Source organism: Oculina patagonica, chromosome 9 (genome assembly GCF_052425735.1).
Source record: "Oculina patagonica isolate OP01 chromosome 9, crgOcupat, whole genome shotgun sequence".
Classification (NCBI taxonomy): domain Eukaryota; kingdom Metazoa; phylum Cnidaria; class Anthozoa; order Scleractinia; family Oculinidae; genus Oculina; species Oculina patagonica.
This window is the reverse complement of record NC_135766.1, coordinates 20,245,748-20,268,379: the sequence shown is the minus strand read 5'-3', so window position 1 is coordinate 20,268,379 and position 22,632 is coordinate 20,245,748. Positions and strand designations below refer to the sequence as shown.

At 37.1% G+C, this 22,632-nt stretch overlaps 3 protein-coding genes across 3 annotated transcripts in view; 1 reads left to right on the top strand and 2 right to left on the bottom strand.

Annotated features, from left to right (window-relative positions):
* LOC144666445 (uncharacterized) overlaps positions 1 to 6,606 on the bottom strand; it is a 28,826-nt gene extending 22,220 nt beyond the window's left edge. The window contains exon 1 of the mRNA XM_078527883.1: positions 5,976 to 6,606. Within this exon, the coding sequence (XP_078384009.1) occupies positions 5,976 to 6,125 (150 nt within the window). The 5' untranslated portion in view covers positions 6,126 to 6,606. The remainder of the gene's footprint in view (positions 1 to 5,975) is intronic.
* Positions 6,607 to 7,073: 467 nt separating this feature from the next.
* On the bottom strand, positions 7,074 to 12,496 carry LOC144666447 (uncharacterized). The gene is made up of 4 exons (XM_078527888.1): positions 12,048 to 12,496; positions 10,240 to 10,302; positions 9,235 to 9,522; positions 7,074 to 8,317 (listed from the first exon to the last, which is right to left on the bottom strand). Exons 1-4 carry the CDS (start codon positions 12,204 to 12,206, stop codon positions 8,219 to 8,221), a joined length of 609 nt encoding a protein of 202 aa, XP_078384014.1. The 5' UTR covers positions 12,207 to 12,496; the 3' UTR covers positions 7,074 to 8,218.
* A 154-nt stretch (positions 12,497 to 12,650) lies between these two features.
* On the top strand, positions 12,651 to 15,450 carry LOC144666437 (uncharacterized). The gene is made up of 4 exons (XM_078527876.1): positions 12,651 to 13,085; positions 14,243 to 14,305; positions 14,524 to 14,829; positions 15,328 to 15,450. Exons 1-4 carry the CDS (start codon positions 12,936 to 12,938, stop codon positions 15,439 to 15,441), a joined length of 633 nt encoding a protein of 210 aa, XP_078384002.1. The 5' UTR covers positions 12,651 to 12,935; the 3' UTR covers positions 15,442 to 15,450.
* Positions 15,451 to 22,632: the final 7,182 nt, after the last annotated feature.

Sequence of the window (22,632 nt, the reverse complement as noted above, 5' to 3'; positions counted from 1 at the left end):
TATAAACTTGAGAAAAAGGCTGATGGATCGAACATTGCGGTCAATGCTCTAGAAACACCTGCGCTAACGTCAACGATAAATGATAGTACCAGTATTATAAATCACATTATGATAACTTCAGGAGGTAAAAAACCTTACGATGGTAATGACCTGCATAAAATCTGTTTCATAAAAGGATTGCTTGAATTCTCTGATGACTATAGTCGTACAGTAGCTACCAATTTTAATTGGTATCTTGACGATAGAGCTGCATTAGTTGGCAATTTGACAACAGCTCCAAAAGTAGGAGCAATTAAAAGAGCTGAATTGTGTTCACAATCAAAAGACGTATACGCAATAATTCCGTTAAATAGGTTTTCAATTTTTCAAGAACTCCGCGATAAAATGATACCACCTATGCAAATCGAACTAAACATAACACTAAATGATGATAGAGAATTTATTTATAGAGTTGATGGGGATGAAACACGGTATGTTGTTCTAGATTTTCAGTTATGGTTACCACGTTTGAACTTTACATCAGCAGGACAAAAATTAGTGAATAGTAGTTTTTTAACAGCAACAAAATGGACATATTTAAGAGAATTTATTAAACATTCATCGCCAACAAATGCTATTTCCGGAATATATCAAATTACACCAGCTATTAAAAATGCAAAACATGTTTTTGTATATCTACAAAGAAACAAGTCAAATAATGAATTAGAAAATCCCTTTATTTTTGATACTTTTAAAATAAATGCGGGTGATAATGCATGTACACTATCTACCTGTCGATTGCAACTTGGGAATTCATATTTTACTCCAGAACTAGAGTATGATTGTGATTTTAAACCAAGATTATATAATGACATTCAAGAATATGCATTTAGAACCAACGACTACAATACAGGAACTCAGTTAAATTTACAAAATTATTCTGAATTATTTCCTGTTATCTATTTCGATTTAAGAAATCATAAGGAATCGGTTACAGATGATCCAAAACAGTTATTGTTTCATTACAGATTGAATGTACAAGCTACTGACGATTACATGATATACGCTGTAGTTCTTTATGAAGAAAAAATTGTAATTGACAAAATTGGGAATGAACTTATTTTTATGTAATATTTAATCTAACACTATTATATATAGAGCAAGACTATGAGCACAAAATATATTTCAACATATATTCCTTTAACAGAAGGCCAAATGAAAAAGCTAGCCAGAGCAATCAAAAATTCAAGTGAAGTGAGTTTATTGATTGATAAGCATCAGATCAAAAAGAAGGGTAATACTGAGTTATACCTTACAAAAAGACAAATAACACGGCATAATAAAGTAAAAAGTGAGGGTAAAGGCATTACATTGAGTTTATCTAAAACACAAATAAGTAAAATTCGAAAGGTAATTGGAAAAGGAATACAAGTCACTCCTGATAAAGGAGGGTCCGGTATGCAAATAGAATACCCTTATTATCCATCACCAAACATTAGGAAACAAAGATCAAAAAACGGTGGTAAAATCAAACTACCGACTAAAAGAGATGCATTATCTTATAGGAGTCCTCCAATTATTGGTTCGTGGGCTGAATATGATAAATTTCTTAAAGGCGGATTGGTGCTTCCAAAAAAAAAAAAGATCTTAAAACCAAAAAGAAAGTAAGAAAGCCAACATTCCATAAGAATATACCGATGAGTAATTTTGATCTAATAAAATGGTGCAGATATTTAAGCATCCCAATCAGTGATGTTTTGTCAAGGGATGAAAGAGTACCACATAACCATAGACAAGCATTATTTATTTACAATCTTGAACCATCTTATATGAGCGGTAGCCATTGGGTTGCAACTTATGTAAAAGATAAGGTAATCAATTATTTTGATAGTTTTGGTATGAATCCATTTCAAGAAATAGTCGATCACGCAAAAAAGAAGAATTTAACATTGATACATCAAAACAATCAGATACAGAATATAAATACAACCACATGCGGATACTTCTCTTTATACTTTCTCAACGAAATGAATAAGGGGAATTCGTATTATAATTTATTAGAAGTGTTTGACATATATGACACAATGAATAATGAAAAATTCATTCAACATTATTTCAAAAATATGTAACGTAATATATATACAATGACTAAATCGTATTGTGTACGTGAAAAAATAAAAACTAATTCAGTTCCTAATTCTGAAAAATATATGAGAACAAAAAACAATCGTTTAATACTCAAATCGAAATGCGTTTCTTGTGGTATCACTAAAACCCGTTTTGTTAGTGAGAAAAAGGGGCGTGGAGTAGGTGAAACGATTAACAAAAAGGTCGGCGAAAAGATTCCAGGGTTTCAACAGGCTCAAGACTTAGCATCGGCTATCATGGCAGTTACCGGAGGTGATAAAGATCTATTTAAAAAATATTGGCGCGGTGACTTTGCTAAAGGTATATTTAATAAAAAAAGCGGAATTCAGACATCTAATTTTTGGAAGCCTGCTGGTGCATATACAAATGAAAAATTTAATCCATCATGTAATTACACAGAATATAAAAACGGCAAATGGGTTAATCATTATTGTGATTAATATCTAACATATAATATATATGTGCCTGTCATACTGCGTTTCATGTAATAAAAAAACAAATTCAATCAATACTAAAAAAGTAAAAGCAAAGAATGGCCGACTTATGGAAAAATCAATTTGCTCAATCTGTAAAAACAAAAAGAGTAAATTCATCAAAGGTGAAGGTATCGATATCCATAAAGCTATTTTAAAAGTAGCACCAAAAAAGGGTTTTGTAATGCCTGGTCATCGGTATACAGGTCCTGGTAATCCTTTAGAGAAACAGGTAAAGTGGGATCAAAAAACAGGTAAAATACTGGAAATATATGAAAAACCAACAGGAAAAACAGATGCCGTCAGCATGCAACATGATGTAGATTACAGCGTATGTGCAAATAAATCCTCAAAAGATCAAGTAAAGTGTAAAAATGAAGCAGACAGGAAAATGGTTAAATCCTTAGACGCAATACCATGGAAAGACAGGCAATGGGGGCATGCTTTGGCTCGAAATATAATAGCTGGTAAATCAAAAGTAGGTATGGGTATAAAAAAAAGAAGTCAAAAAACGGAAAAGGCCGTCGAGTGAAGAAAGTTGGCAAAAAGAATTAGCTGATGAGTTACACAAACCAATAAAGCGTAACTTTACTCGACGGCGTGTTATAGTTAACCATATTGATGAAATATGGTGTTCGGATTTGGTCGAAATGCAACAGTTCAGTAAATGGAACAAGGGATACAGATATCTTCTCATGGTACTGGATGTTTTCAGTAAATATGGTTGGATAGTGCCTCTAAAAGACAAAAAAGGTGAAACTGTAACTCAAGCATTCAAAACCATATTCAAAGAGGGGCGTAAACCTCAATATCTTTGGACTGATAAAGGGAAAGAGTATTACAATAAAAATATGAAGGAGCTTTTGGAAAAGAATGGTATAACACTATACTCAACCGAAAATGAAGAGAAAAGTAGCGTATGCGAACGATGGAATAGGACAATTAAAACCCGAATGTGGAAACAATTCACTGCTCAAGGTAATACGACGTACCTCGATATGCTACCCAAGCTGTTAAAACAGTATAATAATACCAAACACTCAAGCATTAAAATGACACCCGTAGAAGCATCGAGGAAAAAAAATGAAGGCTTAGTATATTTCAATTTATACGGTGATATGGAAACATCAAAACAGAAACCGAAATTCAAAATAGGTGATAAGGTTCGAATATCGAAGTATAAAAGAAATATTTTCGATAAAGGGTACACGCCAAACTGGACCGAAGAAATTTTTACAATCGATAAGATACAATACACTAATCCTATTACTTACAAATTGAAAGACCTCAGAGATGAGGAAATACAAGGTAGCTTTTATGAACCTGAATTATTAAAAGCAAAACAGGATGTATTCAGAATTGATAAAGTGATCCGTAGAGATTATAAGAAGAAACAAGCTTTAGTTAAGTGGAAAGGATACAGTGATGACTTCAACAGTTGGATTCCAATCAAGGATTTGAAAGATATATAAACAATTTTTAATTTTATTTATGGAGTATATGTTAAGAGTGCCTTAAAATCAATTATCAAGTATTACACATGCAAATAAAAATATTAAGTATAATATTTTTATAAATCAGTATTTGATTACAAAAAATATTTTAGGACATACATTCATTTTAAAAAAACATTGAATTTATCAACAACTAATTTTTCATCTAATTGATTTTCATTATAAAAAAAGGTATCAATATTTATAATACTACAGCCGTTATCAAAAAGCATTTCGACAATATCTAAATTAAACAAATTTGATATTACGTAATTAGTATCTTTATAATTATCAAAATATGCTTCAATATAATCGGCCCATGGGTTAGCCCCGCCATCCATAACAATTACACTGTTTGGCTGATTAAATACCATGTGCTTGAAATTAAATTCATCTTCTAAGATTTTAGCAATTATTTTAATATCATTCGATCTATTATTTTTATCCGAGGTTAAACCGATTATAAATCTTTTATTATTCATATATATATTACAAAGAGATTTTATTTTTATATGGATTTATGTGTTTTTCCCTTAAACGCACTATAAAAAACACATATAAAAAAAAAAATGTGTCATAATATTATATGAGTAAAGCAGATATAAAAAACAACCAATTATCTAATTTAATCAATGAAATAACATCAAATCATGATACAAACAGTTGCTCAAAACATGTAATATCTATACTAAAACTTGTAATAGCACTCAATAAAAGAGCTCAATTAAATGAAAAAATATTATTCCATTTAAAATCCATCTCAAATTTAAATCCAATAAAAAACATCCATAAGCTACAAGAATTGAGTAATCATTTAGATTCTCAAGTTAAAAAAATTGATATTTTAAAATCACAAATCATCAATTCAAACATTAAAAAAATAGAAATCATTATAAAAGATGATAATATAAATTTATCTGAATGTTAAATGACCAATCCACTATAAAAGAGATATAAAAAATAATGTATAATAAATATTATAATGGCATCAAATTACATCAAAGAAAAATTCGTTGAGATGATGAATATCATAGAAAAACATTGCATTAAAGACAATACACTTTTCTTACAATTAAGTGAAAAGGAACAATCAAATAGATTAGTTAACATTTGTACTGATCTCGGTATTATATCAAATATGATCCTACATAAAAACATGTTCAAAAATCTGATAAAAATACAAAAATATTATATTGAAAATGTAATATAAGACGTTCATTTTAAACGCACTAAGATGCAAGATTTTTAAAAAAGAGTATAAGAAGTTTTTTTTAAATATTGTCAAAAATAATCAAAGATTATTTTTATCATTTAATCAAGGTATAGTTTATAGATTTGGCTTCAAGGTTTGGTTTCCATTTTTTGACCTTGGGTTGACCTAGGGTTGATTCTGAGATTTGATTTCAGTTTAGGTTTTTCACTTTGGCTTCAGATTTAGTTTTTCAGATTTAGTTTTTCAGATTTGGCTTCAGTTTTGGTTTCAGATTTGGCTTCAGTTTTTGGAATCCAGTGCTGATAGTAGTTATGTACTAAATCTCTAAGGCAAAAAATTTTTTGCCTCAGAGTGTAGTACATTACTACTTATGTGGATAGAAATGAAGCTACGACTATGAATATCGATTTTTTTGAAGACGCGCGAAAAAAACTTGAAAACGTTAGCCTGACTTTTTCACTGATGCAATCCATTTGAACCATCCGAGCCCTCCGCAACCAAAGATGCTCGTTAACAGTTTTAGTGCTCTAATTGACTATTATTTTTAGGTTCCCTGCGACACAAATATAACTTTTGGTTGTTTGTTTACAGAGTCAGGCAGGACACTGTCCTTTAAACATTGAACAACGATGAAGAAACATCATTATACTGACATCTTAGTTTACTTACCAGTGCAGCTATCCAACATGGCATAAACAACGAGCTGGAATAGATGAAACGTATTTCTAATCCGTCCAACATGCCGAGGGTAAAAAAGAAAGTTGCCATCACAAACTGAACGATCGAAATGACCTTCAAAAGTAGTCGATTGTGAGCCATTTCGCGTTAAATTTTGCTAAGGTGTGTAAAAGAGAAGTTGAAGGGAAGACTGCAAACGGCTATTCGCGGAAGTCCCTACATTACGGAAAAGATTATTATGGTAAATTTCCGTGGTGATGTCATTTTATTTCCGTAAAACTACTGAGTGCCTAGGTACGGCAGTGAATCGGTTCGTGGGCGGTTTGTGGTTTGCATTTAAATGAATCACGTATAGCGCTAACTTTCTTTCGCAAACACTAGTCGACGTGCACAAAAAAAAAATGGATTTCAACAGATTGCAACTGAAGTAAATGTGATCGAGCAAATTTAAAGGGCTCTAAATTTTGCCTAAATTCGCATTAAAAGCAATGATGATCAGACAAACAAAGATATTTGTTCCTGTTTAAACCGCAAATGTGAATAATGCGAGCGAGTAAGAACCTAGTTTTTCCAGCTTAGCCTAAACAGGTTCTTACATAATGGAAGTTAACACACATTTAGGCCATTTAGTTTCTTTATAGGTTCAGGAACAATTTACAAAGCAGCTAATGGAATTTTTAGTGATATTCGGCCTATTATTTGTATAAAATTTGCATACAACACAAGTGTTTATGTAAAAATGAAGCACTAATCATTCAGAACAAGACATTGTATACATGTACAGTTAAGCCTTGTCCAAACTTATTTTCCCAAAAGTAAGCATTTTTAATCAATTTCAGAAAATAAGAACCTGTTTTCAAATTTTTGGCTAAATAGGTTCTTATAAAAATGGGTTTTGGCCTGACAGGTTCTTTAACGTAAGGTTCTTACTCGCGGGTTTTTACTTTATACCTACTTTACATTTGCTTTGTTTTTGATACTTCCGCAAATCAACAAATTTGACATGAAGCGTAGCCTCGTGCAGTATTGAAAATTTCGAGTTCATTGTGAGGCCAGCAAGTGCGTGTATTTGTCAACAAAACACGAACGGACAGACTCTAACCCTTTTAATATACAATCTGAGTACACTGCAAGCGATCATCGACTAAACGAACTTTAAGCAATAATGTTTAAAAATAAAAAGTGTAGTAGTATATAATAACACGGGATTAGATCAATAATATAAAAGTCACAAATTAGCCGTACAGAAATGAAGCTTAAAATGATTCATAAAATCGTTCATCAGCTGTGGTTGTTCATAAATACAGTCAGCGAGAAGTTTGTTCAAAGCAAGTCGATGGCTTTCACAATCAAGCAACTACAAGCAAGTCAATCGCACACAAAAATGTATTTATTGAGCTGTAGATTACCTTTGAACACGAAAGCGATTCAAGTTTTTATCCTCTTCGCTTTTGTTTGGTATTGGATCGTTGACAATTTCAGGAATATATTTTTCTTCCACTTCTGCAAACCTTGAAGCTGAAGACATTTTCAATAATGCACGACTTTTGTGCATTATTGACGGAGTTTGCTGACGACAAGTAAAGGAAATCACGTGATCTATTATAACCAATTGCGCGCGTGGATTTTGGACAGTGAACGAAGATTGTATATTAATTAATCATACTGATCATTATTCAATTATAAAAAATGGAGTTCACTGAACTCTTTTTTTGAAATAAAGGGTGTTTTTAACAGGTTATACCATTGATATGGTAACAGTGACGTCAGGAAAATTGGCACAATTCGATCGTTTATCAACGATTAAGCATTTGATTTATATCACTTTTGTAGCAGTAACTGATAAATATTTTTACACCTGACTCATCAAAGTATAAGAACAGGAAAGTGAGGGAAACTGTTGCCAGTATCCTTGAAAAACAGAATGCATAATGTAAAAAACTTTACGTGGTCCAATAAAGCACTATGATTGGAAATTCTAGTTATTTACCCGCTATATTGCGGGGAGCAGATTTATTACTTTAAACTTTCAACTGTTCAAAATGGCGACGAAAAATATCAAAACGGGACTCGATTGCTTTTATGTGTGTTTTAGAGGCATGCCCTCGTATCTATGTTACGGTACGATGCAACTGCTTTTAACAACAACAAGTCTATCATAAGAAACATAATATATAGCGACTTCCTACGGTCACTGACAAAGCAAGGAATCTAGTTACTAGTTTACATTGTAGCTAGATATATACTGGAACAGCAAACATCGGTTGAGCTGCAATATAGGTCGGTTGCATTGGGATTTGTCCGGCTCCAAGTTGGTTGCACGCATCGCTTGCCTGAAAATTAAAAAAAAAAAAAAGAAAAATATTGCTTTGACATCTTGATGTTATAGCCATCCATATCATTTTGACGAGCATTTCGACTGGGTACGATACGGCGCGAAATACAAATGCCACCTTTTATTCGGGATTTCACATTATGAAAGAATATTCGCGCCACCGAGATATGTAGGCAAGTGGAAAATTTAGAACACGAGAAAAGTGTACACCTCGACTGTTTTTAAGACTTCATAAAGCTCGTATACAACTCAACAGAGCTCGAGGTATGAGCAAGTTGACTATTTCCGTCCTTAATAAAATGATCAATAAATTGCGCGCGCTCTAATGAGTGTCGTAAGACGCGTGCAGTTTAAAGCTGAACTCCGTTTACTTAATCTTTTCCCTTCATGAAAATGATACTTAGATATAAATCAGTTGTTAAATGACGTTGTCCAAGATTTTATTTACAAAGACTTTACCCTTTTCTAGACATTAAATCCCTACCCTTTTATAAAACCTCGTAACCACAACCCCCCCCCCCCCCCCCCGGGCCTTCAAGCTGCAGTTTTTCTGTGTTATACTCTCTGACCTTCCCTTGAAATTTCGTGAAGTGACTTTCGAATAGACTTTTCACAGTCCCCTATTTTTCCGTGAAAGGGTAGAGATAGATCGTTGAGTTCGACAGGCCGCCATCTGGGGAAATTAACGCCCTGCGTCACTACCAGAACTCCCTGATCCCTACCCACGGCTTTTTGCACTCTTTCCAGTTTTCGCTCGCGTTCTGGAGCCAAAATGGCGCGCGGACGAACGCAACGATCGATCTCTACGACTAGGGGACTGTGAACAGTCTATCTTTTAAAAGAAATTCGAAACAAACCAGCGAAAAAATATAAAAATTGAAAGTTGCATTTCGTTCCATTAGTAACTATGCATACCTGATTCTCCTGCGGAGGCTCATGGGCTAAACCACTGCAGCTCTTAGCGCTTGCAACCGCGAGAATAATCTCAATGATTGAAAATACGATAGCCAAGGAAGATATGGCTAGCATTGTATTTTCTTGGTCAGTGAACTCAAGTTTCGCGTCCTTGTCTACTAGGTAAGAGCTATCTCCTGCCAAAGAATGTTTGATATGCAGTAGTGTGCCAATACCCCATTGATAGTGGTACATTGTTGCTGTTGACAGGGCAGCGCACGCTATGCTCACTGACTTTAAGGCATAAATCTACGAGAAGAACAAGTAAAAAATGGTAAATATTAAAAAAACACTGTTCTGTGTTTTACCAGGGGTGGATCTATGGGTAGGGTGCAAGGGGTGCAGACCCCTCCCTAAGATGACTTGTGGCTTAGTATTCTCTTTTAAACTTTGTTTACATCACCAATCAGTCACGCCTTTCCTTAGTGGTGCATCCCCTTCTAAGAAAAATTCTGGATCTGCTCCTGTGTACTGCGCTGTGTTAAACTGTACTTTGCAGTGCAGTGCAGTTCTATGCATAACAGTGCTGAACTGTGCAGTGCCGTGCAGTGCATCGCAGTGTAGAGTAGTTCACGAGGTGTTGTACTGTGCAGTACATTGCTGTGCTACGGTACAGTGTCGTGCTGTACTGTGCTCAGCCTCGTTCCCAGGCTGTGCTGTGAAGTGCAGTGTAGTGTGGTGTGTGAAGTGCAGGGTTGAAAAATGTTATGCTATGCTGTCTATGCTATATGCCATGCCATGCCATGCCATGCCATGCTATGCTATGCTATGCTATGCTTAGCAGTGCAGTGCATTGATGTACATTGCATTGATTTATGTGCAGTGTGCGCTACGCAGCTCAGTGCTATGCAGTGCAGTGCATTACATTGCATTGCAGTGCTTTGCTTTGCAGTAAAAATGCAGTGCATTACATTGCAGTACAGTGTCGTGCTGTACTGTGCTGTGCAGTGCTACGTTATGTCTTACCAAATTCAAGGATCTTCTAGGCATTAGGGACAAAGCCAGTCCAATGACACCAACTGGAAGCACCTTAGTTAAAAGGAAAAAAAAAAAACTATTGGAATGAGAAACAAATACAACACATTACTGAAACATTAACTGATCAACCTTTATCATACAGTTATGTCCTTTGTAGTTCGCAGTCAAGCTATGTATAAGCTTGTTAAAATCATTAATTATTCATGAGGGTGCAAACCAATCCCAGCACACCATTCAGATCACATGTACACAACTGTAAACCCCAATACAAATCAAACAATAGAATTAACTTTTGATAAAAACTCCTGCTCAGCTAATTAATATTTATTAACTTTTGATACAGATCTCTACTGATACGCACAACAATACTTTGCATTCAATTTATTGTTTTCATTTCACAAGTAGAATAGAATATTCGCGTCCGATCTGTATGGGCGTTTACAATGGCTCACCTATCAGCTCGCCATTGTAAACGTCCATACTGATCTCCCGCTGATATTTTATCTACGTAACCTGGTTTAGGTCTTTAGAAGCAAATCCATCTTTCACCAAAAAAAAATTAAAAATAAGCATTTTAGTTAAGCATTTTAGATTAAAACACTACTGTTTTTGTTACTTTTTATTTGCTTGTCGCTCCCAAAGTTAACACATGTAGATTTTACACATGTAGTGTTAACGAACCCTTAATCGACAATGTTACTAATCGTTGATCCTCAAGCAGCAAGATTCTCGTTGCCTCATTGCATAAGGCAAAGTTATGGAAAGACATTGCATAAGGCAAAGTTATGGAAAGACATTGCATAAGGAAAAGTTATGGAAAGACATTGCATAAGGAAAAGTTATGGAAAGACATTGCATAAGGCAAAGTTATGGAAATACATTGCATAAGGCAAAGTTATGGAAATACATTGCATAAGGCAAAGTTATGGAAAGAACCCGCAAGTGATAAGGCAGAATAACTAGTGGGGTTGGGTGGATCGCAAAGATTGACTGTTTTCCCGGAGTGCCGATAAAATGACCACATATCATTAGGTGAAGAGACTAAACGTAATGCTCAAGGAGCGTAAAGGATCTCTACTTCTTCAAACATGCGTATTTAAAAGCAAATACAAAGGGATTACTTAAATTTATGCTCTGAGCTAGTTAATTATGCAGCGAGAATACGGAACGTCGTATCCTCTTGTCAGTAAATGTTGTTTTTTTATGTCGCAAGTCAACCGTGACAATATTATTTTATTGATATTTTAAGACTACCGATCCATGCACGCAGAGTAGACGAACGTTTTCTGCCTAAGTTTGTCCCAGACAAATTATTTGTCGCTAGTATAAATCGATCCATAATAAGTTGCATTGAGTTATGAGCACGATCAGTGATTCAACATTACTTAAATTTATTTACTTTTAATGAATAAATTACCTGCGTACGTACACATCAACCGTTCTAAATGTTTTATGTAAGAATACAAAACATGAAGATGGGAAGAAAATTTCGTTCCTTATGCCCTACCCAACAAATAAAAGCTAACCGCAAGCAAACCGGGGTGAAGCTAACAGCAAGCAAACAAGTTAAACTCCGTCATTCCGTCATTTCGCCGAATAGGGTCACACTTCACGGCCGGCTAGGACCCCGAGGCCCAGTACGCCTCAACTGTTTACTGTATACAGGAAGATTTTCGAACCTGATCTAATCGAAATCATAGTTTAGTAGCGACAGTTAGCAGTCTCGTGTCAACTAGAAAATTGAATGAGGCAGAAGAGACAGTATTCTATCGGAGTTTACATCTCAGTGTACTTACAAGGGCGGCAGTCCAACATGGCGCAAACAAGAAGCTGGTATACATGAAGTGAACTTGAAATCGATCCACCATGCCAAGCACGAAAAAAATGACAGTCATCAAAATCTGAATGATCGAGATGACCTTCAGGTCTCGTCTGTTCTGTCTGTTGTACACCATTTTGTGCTAGATTTTGGAAAGATTTAAAAAAAATATTGCAATTAAAAGTGCCAACTGAATGCGGAAGTTGTTCTTACATGGCGTGACGTTCTGCACGGTTGCCAATGACGTATTTGACAGTAAAACTTTTGAAATAGCCTTCGACAATTTTCGAAATTGTCTCAGTGTTTTGCCATTATGGTTTAAAAATGCTTGTTCCCTCTTTCCTTTCAAGGCTCTGTAATGTCTTCTTTTTATACCTTTTTTGTTAAGCAATTATTTGGATGTTTTCGTCTAATGACAGTGAATTTACGAAATGCGGATAGACGTACGTGATGCTATTGATATTCAAATTAAGCCTCGACGTTTTTTTTTTTTTAATGGTATGAACCACCGGTGGGTGGGTGGGGTAAGTATTTTTTGTTTTTTTGGTACGAGGCTTCCATTGCCTTTTTAAATCCTGACCCTTAGTTTCTGCCAAAATACCTACTAGATCATTATTTGAATCCCTTTTTTTTTTTTTCTATTTCACCGTTTCATTATGTAGATGTTAAATCCCTCTGCACTTTATCGCATTTTATTTCTGACCAAAACTACATACATGCAGTTTGGATAATCCTTCCCCACCTCCCCAGGGTATGTGTACTGTCGTTATGACTAGCCACGCTTCGAAGCATATGATCTGCACTGAATTTCCGCATTGAATTTCCGCTCAATATTTCTTTCACCTCAGCCGAAATTTTGCGTAAAATGGCGTTTAACAGACCTCTCTTAAAGGTCACCTCGATTGTTCAGATCGTGATGACCGTAATCTTTTTCGTGCTTGGCATGGTGGACCGATTTGAAGTCCGTTTCATGTATACCAGCTTTCTGTTTACACCATGTTGGATAGCTGCTCTTGTAAGTACACTGATATGTTAATTTCAGGTGTAGAGTACTATCTCTTATCCGTCGTTCAGTGTTGTGGTTGAAACACCACTGTTAACGGTCAAAACTATTAAAGCTAAGATCTGTATTTCATAGTTTTCATACAAACGCTGGCCTTGTAACTTTTGGTTTATTGTCGATTTTTGTTGTGTACAAAATTAGTTTCATATACATGTATAAACGACTCGATATACGATCTTCTTTATAGGCGGAGAAACAAGCAATTGACAATTTCTTCTCATTATCTCAATGATTGTATTTTATCTTATTTGCATACTGCAAAGTTTTGAAAAAGTCATCCGAAAGAAGTAACTCTCCGAAAATAGTGATAACATTTCAGGATTGATAGCAATTCCCGAAAGGTAGCGATCTCAAAGGCATCTTGGTTTGTTATGAAGAAGCAATAATGGAAATAATGAAATAACCGATAAGCCGCGGTACCAAAGTGATATTTATAATGTTTGTATCAGATGACCCCTAGTCCAAAGACAATATATTACGTTTTTACTCTGTTTTGGTTCTAATACAAACTGCTATATATCAAGAACATGATCATTTTCATCTTGACAAAATTAGTATTCAAAACATTTATACAAATAAAATAGGGGAAATGTATGGACGGCTCGCGTATGCGGAAAAAATTGAACCACATTCAACTTTTTCCGCATGCAAGATGCAAGACGTCCATGCATTTGCTCTATTTTATATTATGAACGTAAAGTCAGTTTAAAAATTCACGTCATTTAACTTAAGTTAAATCAGGTATGGACATCAGTCCCGTTTGCGGAAAAATGTTGAATGTGGTTCAAATTTTCCGCCGACCCAAGCCACCTATATATTTTCTCTATTTTATTTTACGCAAGTAAAACCAATTAAATTCATGCCTGTTTACGTACGTGAAATTACGCAACAATGACAAAAAAACCTTGTTAGTAGCTAGGCCTGTCAGTATGATAAACATTTAGACCCGAAAGTAGGGACCCGGCCCGAAAGTCCCGGCCTTCCGAACTGCAAAGCGAGACTGACTACTATTGCATTTTTATACGAGTCCACCTCGCTCTTGGTTAGCGGTTATCACGGTGTATTTGGAATTCGTTTACTATTTCATATAACTATTTTCTTAATCCAAGGTGTTGCCGTCTGGTATCATGGGACTGATTTTGGCCAACACTTCAAGACCCTCCTCGACTTTGGTAAGACAGTAATTTAGAAATGATGGCAATCGATGAAAATTGGACATCTACTGTTCATGTTAAAGTCAATTCTGGCGTGTTAATTGCCCAAACAGTTAATTAAAACAAAGCAAGTGAAAGAAAAAAAAATAATAGATCCATTTTTTATCACACATGCTTTATTTTACCTTGTAAATTTTTTTCTTTTAACGTCGTTCTTCCTTGCTAATTTATTCCAGATTAATTTCCATGGTTCAGTGAGTATAGCATCTGCCGTAGTGTCAGCAGTGACAGTGTACCATTATCAATGGGCTATTAACAGGCTACTGGGTTCCAACTTATTTGATGTTCCAGCTTTTAGACGCACTTCTTCGTACTTTACCGAAAGCGACAAGAAGCTGGAACTCACCAAACATGAGAATACTATGCTAGCCGTATCTTCACTAGTTGTTATATTTTCCATCATCGAGATTGCCCTCGCCGTTGGAAGTGCTAAGAGCAGTGATTTGAGGTACCAGCCCCCACAAGAGAATCCGATCAGTCAGGTTGGCCAACTTTTCATGTTAACCAATGTTAATGTTAACCAATTTCTTCTACGAAGGCACAAGAAATGACTTGTGCCAAGTTTTGTAAATAAAGAGCTTTCTGAAGGGGTAGACTGAGATTTGTCTCTTGTTTTCGCACTCATGGAATGTGATGCAATAGGACTGGGATTGCAACATCCTAGACTGAGAAAACTAATCTCGAATGGTCTTCAGTTCGTCTTCAGTTGCTTAGCTTTCGTGTGACATGCGGAACTCTGTGTTTATACCTTTTCAACAACTTCGGTACTTGGGCTGGGCTAGGCTGTGCAGTGCTGTGCAGTTGCAGTGCAGAGCATTGCATTGCAGTGCAGTGTGTGGAGACCAGTGTTTGCCCAGTGTGTTGTGCTGCCTGTTAAGGCACTTCACCTAAGTCTTCATGCAGTTACCTAAGCTTTCAAACAAAAACAAAAAATAACGGAAAACAATATTATTGTTCTTTTCTTTTTTTTTTCTTTTCAGGCAAGCAATGTGTACAACCGATTTGGAGCCGGACAAATCCCACTGCAACCGACCTATATTGCAGCTCAGCCAATGGTTGCCGTCCCAGTATCTAGCTACAATGTAAACCAGTAGCTAGCTTGTTTTCTGTGTTGTGTTTTGCTGATAGACTAGTTGTTCCATTTTGTAGCGCAGTTGCATCACTACGTAGATACGAACTAGACTCGTATTCAGGCGTTTCTCTCTCCGAAGTAATATCTTTATCGCTCGCCTTTTCTCAGTAACCTTGGAAAGTAACCGTCATGTTCTGATGATAGATAAGTTGTTGTCGAAGCATTTGCATATGCATAAAATATACGATAGTAGTGGAGTGCTGTATGCCTGTCAAAAATTTCTTATAACTTCACACCTATTTGGATAAAACTGCTATTTACAGAAAACTCCGACGATTTTTCGGAAACTTAGAGAGTCATATTAAGATGCTATAATAAGCCAATTGCAGAAGTTTAAACGAAATCTTAGCGCTCAGTTTTCTGTAAATAGCAGTTTTATCCAAATAGGTGTGTTCAATAAAAGAAACATCGCGCAAAACTCGTAATAATTACATCGACATATTGACGTGCGTATTAATCTTCAATAAATTTCGAGTAAAATGCGAAAGTTTCAGGGAAATCGAGTCAGAAATGGTGAAGTTATAAGAATTTTTAGACAGGCATACAGCACGTAATTTTTTTCGATCGAGTCACCTTAATAAAACTGAGACACTGCTGAAGAAAATAGTTTTAATGCGGTAGGTTTCCATTTCCGATAGGCTAAGGTTAACAATAACAAATACTCTTGCCAAACGACCAATCAAGCCAATATTAGTGTAAGTATTGGATCGCAGTCTCTTACATGTTTTCGCTGAAAACCTGACAGTTTTATTTGACTGTATAAACGACATTTTTTATCTCTTTAAGTTTTATTGAACAATTTATATGGATCCAAGTAAGCTATTTAAAAGCCGCCTTGAAATAAGTTATTTTGGAGCCTCGCTACGCTTTCTGACACTTTAAATTTCTCCTCACATTATCCATACTTAATCCGGAGAAAAGGTTGTGAGAACTAATAAAATGATCACCAAGAAGAATTGCCTTGATTTTTTTAACAAGTTCTCCAACCAATACTATAAAAATATATGGAGATCAGCCTGGAGAGTTTAAATGTCGATACCGGAATTTGACAGGGTTAAAGACTCGTACTGGTAAAAAAAGGTTTACTTAAGGACGTTCGCGCTAATTGTTTATGCGCATCCTTACTGCGCACGTAATTCATGTCGCAACGTCACGCCACGTCATGCACGAGCGCGCGCGCTGAAGAAATTTTCTAAGCACATATAGGACTGGTAGTCGTCGCGTGAACTTTGCTTGCAATTAACTCTCTTAGATGGTCGGTGACCCCCACATTTTTTGAACGGATCACTTTTGTTGACGATTATCTACGTTTTGCGTAAATATGAAAAAAATCTATCGATTAAAAGTTCGATTTTTTTGTCCCACGTACGTTCGAATGCCTCTTTTTGAGCTTTTCGTTTTCCTGTACGATGGTTTCAAATACCGCTTTCAAATGACTGACAAATGAAGATTTTTCAGAACAGGATATGCTGAACTCTCCACACTTACGTTTGACGCACTTAGTTTGATACATCCAATAATATTAGTCAGAGAACAGGTCTAATTTCTTTAAAGGCCTTAAGACACTTGCACACAGGTATCGAGTGAAAATCACTTCGCTCAATACAGCTTGGAATTTTCCGAGTTAAAAATGAACTATTCTACCTACCAGTCAATCCATTTGTTAAAGGCTCTTAGTTCTTTGCGCGTGTTCGTCCGTTCCACGTCGCCTTGCTTCTGCAGGACCGTTGCCATCCGGCGCAGACCTGGGACCTGCAGATCTGTGGTAGTACTTCAAAGGGTACAGGAGGCTGCTGGCGTGGTTTTTTTGTCCTCCTGAAATAGACGTCAAAAAACAAATTACACGCGCACAGTAAGAAAATGCGTAATTTTTAAATTCTTAGAAAAGTTCCTGTTTTGTATGTTTAAATATGAGATAAGCTGAGGTGCATGCTTTTTCTAATGGGGCGGGCATGTTTCACGATCTGGTCCAAAAATACGTTTGAAACATACCAATTAAAATATAGAGCCGTTTTCACTTGAGTGTCGAAAGTAATATTTCAGCCAATCAAAAGTTCAACCAAAACCAATCGTGACTCGCTCACACACGTTTTCCCGCGCTTCGTGCCAGCTACAAGCATTTGCCTTGAATTTTCGTTGGGCTCGCTGTATTGCCTGTGTCCTTTGTGATCGGTTAGAGTGATTACTTTTGTTTTGGTATTTCGACACTCGATCGAAAACCGCTCTATACCCGTTTGTAATAAACCGGGTCCCGCGAAAATATGTCACAATATTTTTTCAAACATGCAGGCCTGAAAAACTGGTTCGCAAATCCACCAACCGAAAAATGAGTTTCGAGAGCTATTGGCACCTACATATCGAGACGAAAAGCCGCCCCTTGCTTTGACAGCTACTTATCGAGATGAATGCCCTTTCAAACAAGCTAAAAGTAACTATGTAGCCAACGTACTTTCAAAAAGTCCAAGTATCCCTCGATAAGGTGGACGCTTTTGAAGACCTCTTGTGATAGCGGTTGTCCAGCGCGTGTTACGTGTCCCAAGAAACCTGCAAAGTGAAAGTAGTCGTTCAATTCTTTGTTGGTCGGTTTTTTATTTTTTTTTCGATATACTTTTTACAAAATCGGCCTTTTCAAATTTCTCCGCTTTCCAATGTTAAGACATGTTACGTTCGGCTCTTTTTGACGATCCTTAGCCAAACATCCAGGGCGATTTGTTGCAATTTGCATGACTTTACTGACTAACCGACTGACTGACTAACTTGAAAAACCAACGAACCAACAAAGTAACTAACTACCTAGCCTTATTATAGGAATATAACGAAGCACTTTAACAACGCGAACAAATTGAACGCGTAATAAAATTAACCCTATTCAGACTGGGGGGGGGGGGGAGGGGGCTTTTGAGGCCCGCGCTGACTTTGAACTTTTATAACTTTTTTAAGATTTAACCAAACGCTGCCAAACTTTCTGAGTTTTCCTAAAATTTATCTGGCAACAATTTGGTAGGGTTGGATGATGTGTCAGGAACTTGTCGTCACCATGGCAACGGCATTTTGACAGGCATATTTTCCCAAATTTGTAATTTTGCGTGTTTCTGTTAATAAATATCAACTTAAATGGGATTATTTTTACATTTTTGCGGGTTTAAAGCACATTTTAATTCATTTTGAATACTTTGCAGTGATTTTCGGTGGTTTTCTGGCATTTTGGAAAAATTTTGAAATCCAAGATGGCGGCTGTTTTGACATCATGATGTAATTGTCACGTGATGTGACGTCACCATCCCACGTGACGTATACCAAAAGAAAGAGTTTCTGACGTACAGTGCATCCTATAAGTTTCATGGTGATTGCTTAAATATTCTGGAAGTTACATAGGTGGGGGGGGGGCTTCCGAAGCCCCCCCCCCCCGGTCTGAGAAGGTCCAAAAAAGCCCGGTCTGAATAGGGTTAACGCGAATTGTCGAAAATTTATGCTTACACGCATTTAATTAACGCAAATTCTCGTGTGGTGTGCTTACATACAGTTTATTAACGCGCGAATTTGTTGCGTAGTAATTGTTATACCAACCTGCGCTATTCAAAAGTCAAAACAACAACGTCCAACAACGGAGTTCGAGGTTCAATTAATGTAATTATTCAATGAATGGATCAAGGGATGGAATACATCCCGTCCTATGTCATTCCTGCAGCTTTGACGGAGAAGTAGATGACGTAGATGTTGCTTAAACATAACGTACCCAGAAATAAAGGTGCTTTAAGGTCATTACACTGAAATAGAACTGAACACAGATTTTTAATCAAACTTCGCCTACTGGTTTATTACTTTAAGGGAACTTTAATTTTGAAATAAAAAAGGGGGGTCACCAGATTCGTTTAGGAGCAGGAAGACCTTGTATATTCCATACAATTCCTTTATAATTCCTTTGCGAGTACTGCCAAAGTACACGTTTTTAGCGATAATTTTTTTTTCAAACATAGGAATTGATCTGTTTTCATTTTGCAGAAAGAATTTGATCGCTACACCCAAAATATGACAAAAAATTGAAAGGTCACCAGACTCGTTTACGAGAAAGCGACAATTTACTTCTCTCGCGGACTAAGCCACATAGAAAAAAAGCCGCCATTTTGTTTATGTGCGCGCGCTCGCGCGCGCTTATTACGCGTAAAATTCTGCGCAGTAAGGATGCGCAATGCAATACAGGGCAATGACCTTAAAATAACAATGCTGTAAAATAAAGTGATTTTAACCCTCGGACGTACAAGCAAACTCACACCCCCACCATCGTACAAGGGGGGGGGTGGAAGGAACCCCTCCCCGGAGTTTTCGTTATATTAAGGCGTAGCGAAATTATTTTGAACTGAGAAGAAAGCCCTTAGCTTACTCTACAAGATGACATAATTTTAATTGGCTGTGACGTCACATGACGTCACGTGACGTCATTAGAGCCGCCATCTTGGATCCGCCATCTTGGATTTCAACATTTCCTTAGAAAGTCAGAAAATAACGTAAATTGATGCAAAATCAAGCCAGAAGGCCTACGGAATGTAAAAATAAACACATTTTGCACTTCTGTTTTAAAAAACTGGAAAAAATTAAGAAAAATGGTAAAAATGACGATTTTTGGCAAGACCTGCTTGTATTTATGACGTTGCCATGGCAACGCCAAATACCATGGACACATGGTTGACATATCAAAATTTCCGCAAAGGATGACTGAACAGCTACTGAAAGTTTCAGCATTGTAGAGTAAATCGTTTTTTTCAAAATTTGTAAAAAACCTTATGGGGGGGGGTGGCATCCACCCCCCCCCCCCCCCTTGTACGTCCGAGGGTTAATTAACAATGACGTAAAGTAAGGTGCATGAAATTAACGCAAATTTTTGAAATTCGCGTTAATTACATGTATCGTTAATTTCCTATAATAAATAAGGTAACTAACTAAGTAACTAACTAACTAAAGCGAATGTTGGTTAAGTGGAGGAATAAAAAAAAGGTCAAGTACTCACATAGAATTCGCTCCTCAGCCTTCATGTATGTGCTTGTGGCCAGGTGCTGTCCATGCCTCTAGAGTGAGTGAGGTCTTGTGTAAAATGAACTTACATTGTTCAGATATTGAGCCAGATCGGGCGGCAGGCTTGTTCTGGGAAGATCATAGGCCTTTCTTGATAGAACGGCAGGCTGTCATTCCTCATCTTCGTCGGAGGAGCTGCTGATGGTTATTATAACGGCTTGGCGCGGCGCAGATATTTCCTGTGCCTGGATTATCTTCTACACCGCTGGATTCTGCATCGCTGGGGCCGGTGGAGTTTTCGGAAGAGAGTTCATAAAACTCAACGCGCGGCCTTTTACTGTCAGGCTCTTCATCTTGACTGCTTTCGCATGACACAGGGCTGTTTCTCTCGTCGTTTTGATCCGAATCTTCTCTCTCGTCAAGACGCGGCGGAGAGAGCTTTTGAAGTCGTGCTACTTTTAAGGGCTGAAATGCAAATGATTGTACCACGATTTTCAACCCACGTGGGGATCGCAAATAAGGTAAAACAAAGAACGACCAAGTCAACAAACAACCTCAAAACAATAGAACAAGAACAATAGCTCCGACCACCACGGGAAAATTCTATCGGCACGTTTTCATTACCATTTCCGTGATGGTTTTGTTTCATAACACACACCACAGGCTTACCATCCAATGTTTGTGAGGTCACAGCATGCCCATATGAATATTCAAATGTCTTCACTAATTGCTATTGTAAATAATTAAGCTTTCTAAAATCGCTCAGATTTCTTATAAGAGAATGTATGGGAAGTTGCCCCCCCCCCCCCCCCCCCTCCTTGGTTGCACGTAACACGTGAAAACAGCTCAAATCTGTCCGTGGTCCTGGAGTGAGTTTAGTATGACGCGTGATCTGTTCATTTTGATGACTGTGAATCGTGATCCCGGCTAAAAACGTTCGTCAAAAACGAAAGTTAATAACGTTCTCATAAATAAATGTACGAAAGTAAGCCAAAATTGACAAAAGACAAAAGTCATGAAGAGCCAAACGTAACATTGATCTTGTTGGAGAACACGATTTCTTGGCTGGCTGTTTCACTAGTATTTTATCCACACTGCAAACCTCATTACCACATCACGGTAGACTAAGTTATGGGAGGAGTCCGCGACTACTGTGGCACTAGGGTATACAGCGGGCAACAAGGGAAGCACCGTTAACCAGCACCAGGGGAGGAGGGTGGGGCGACAAAATCTTCATCAACCGGAACACCCGTTAAAATGACAGTTATCGAGGCAAAACCAGAAATCTATGCCAAGAGGCCGCAGAGCATCATGCACGCCCCGAGGAATGAACGCACGCTGAAATTTTGAAAGGTTTAAATCAAAATCCGTGATGCGCTTATTATGTATGCAGTGAGAATAGCCCATATATGGGATTGCCTCCCTCCCCCCTGTGGCGCTTAGTTTTTAAACTTCCGCGTCTGTCATGACACAACAAAGCCAGTTCGCAAAGTGTATCTCGGTTACCTTCTTCGTATATCAAGAGAAGTACTAGTAGCAGAGAAGTAATCCGTTAAAGTGTCATTGTTTGCGGTTAGTAAGCTTGGTATACACGTGTCCTTAGGGCGCTGACAAATTTTACTTTAGGTCGATACGAAGTTGGAAGCATTTTCACTAATCAAACATGATAAAAAGCACTTCTCAAGTTTCCGTTAATGATTTCAGAGTGCCCGGTGTCCGTCTTAGAGAGGTGTCAGTCAAATAGGGAGTTGGTTACAGTATATAATATGACTGAAAAACGATCACCAGGTGTCCGTCTTATGGAGATGTCCGTTGAGAAAGAGTTGTCTGTGTGCCACATCTGCTCCAGATTACGCCGGTACAGTAAAATGACTGAAAAATGGCCGGGACCATCACCAGGTGTCCATGTTATGGAGGTGTCCGTTAAGAAATAGTTTACTGTATGCCACATCTGCTCTAGATTGCACCAGGCCTAACCTCCTACGCAGAAATTCTTTTGGTTCATCACGCAATCTTTCCCTCCCAAGATTGGAAAGATAGTGTGACGAGCCAAAAGAATGCCCGGTCCGACTAGAGGGGTATCAAATGGTCTTTGCGAGCATTTGCGAGCATGCGAGCACAGCGTTTTTCTTTGCGAGCACGA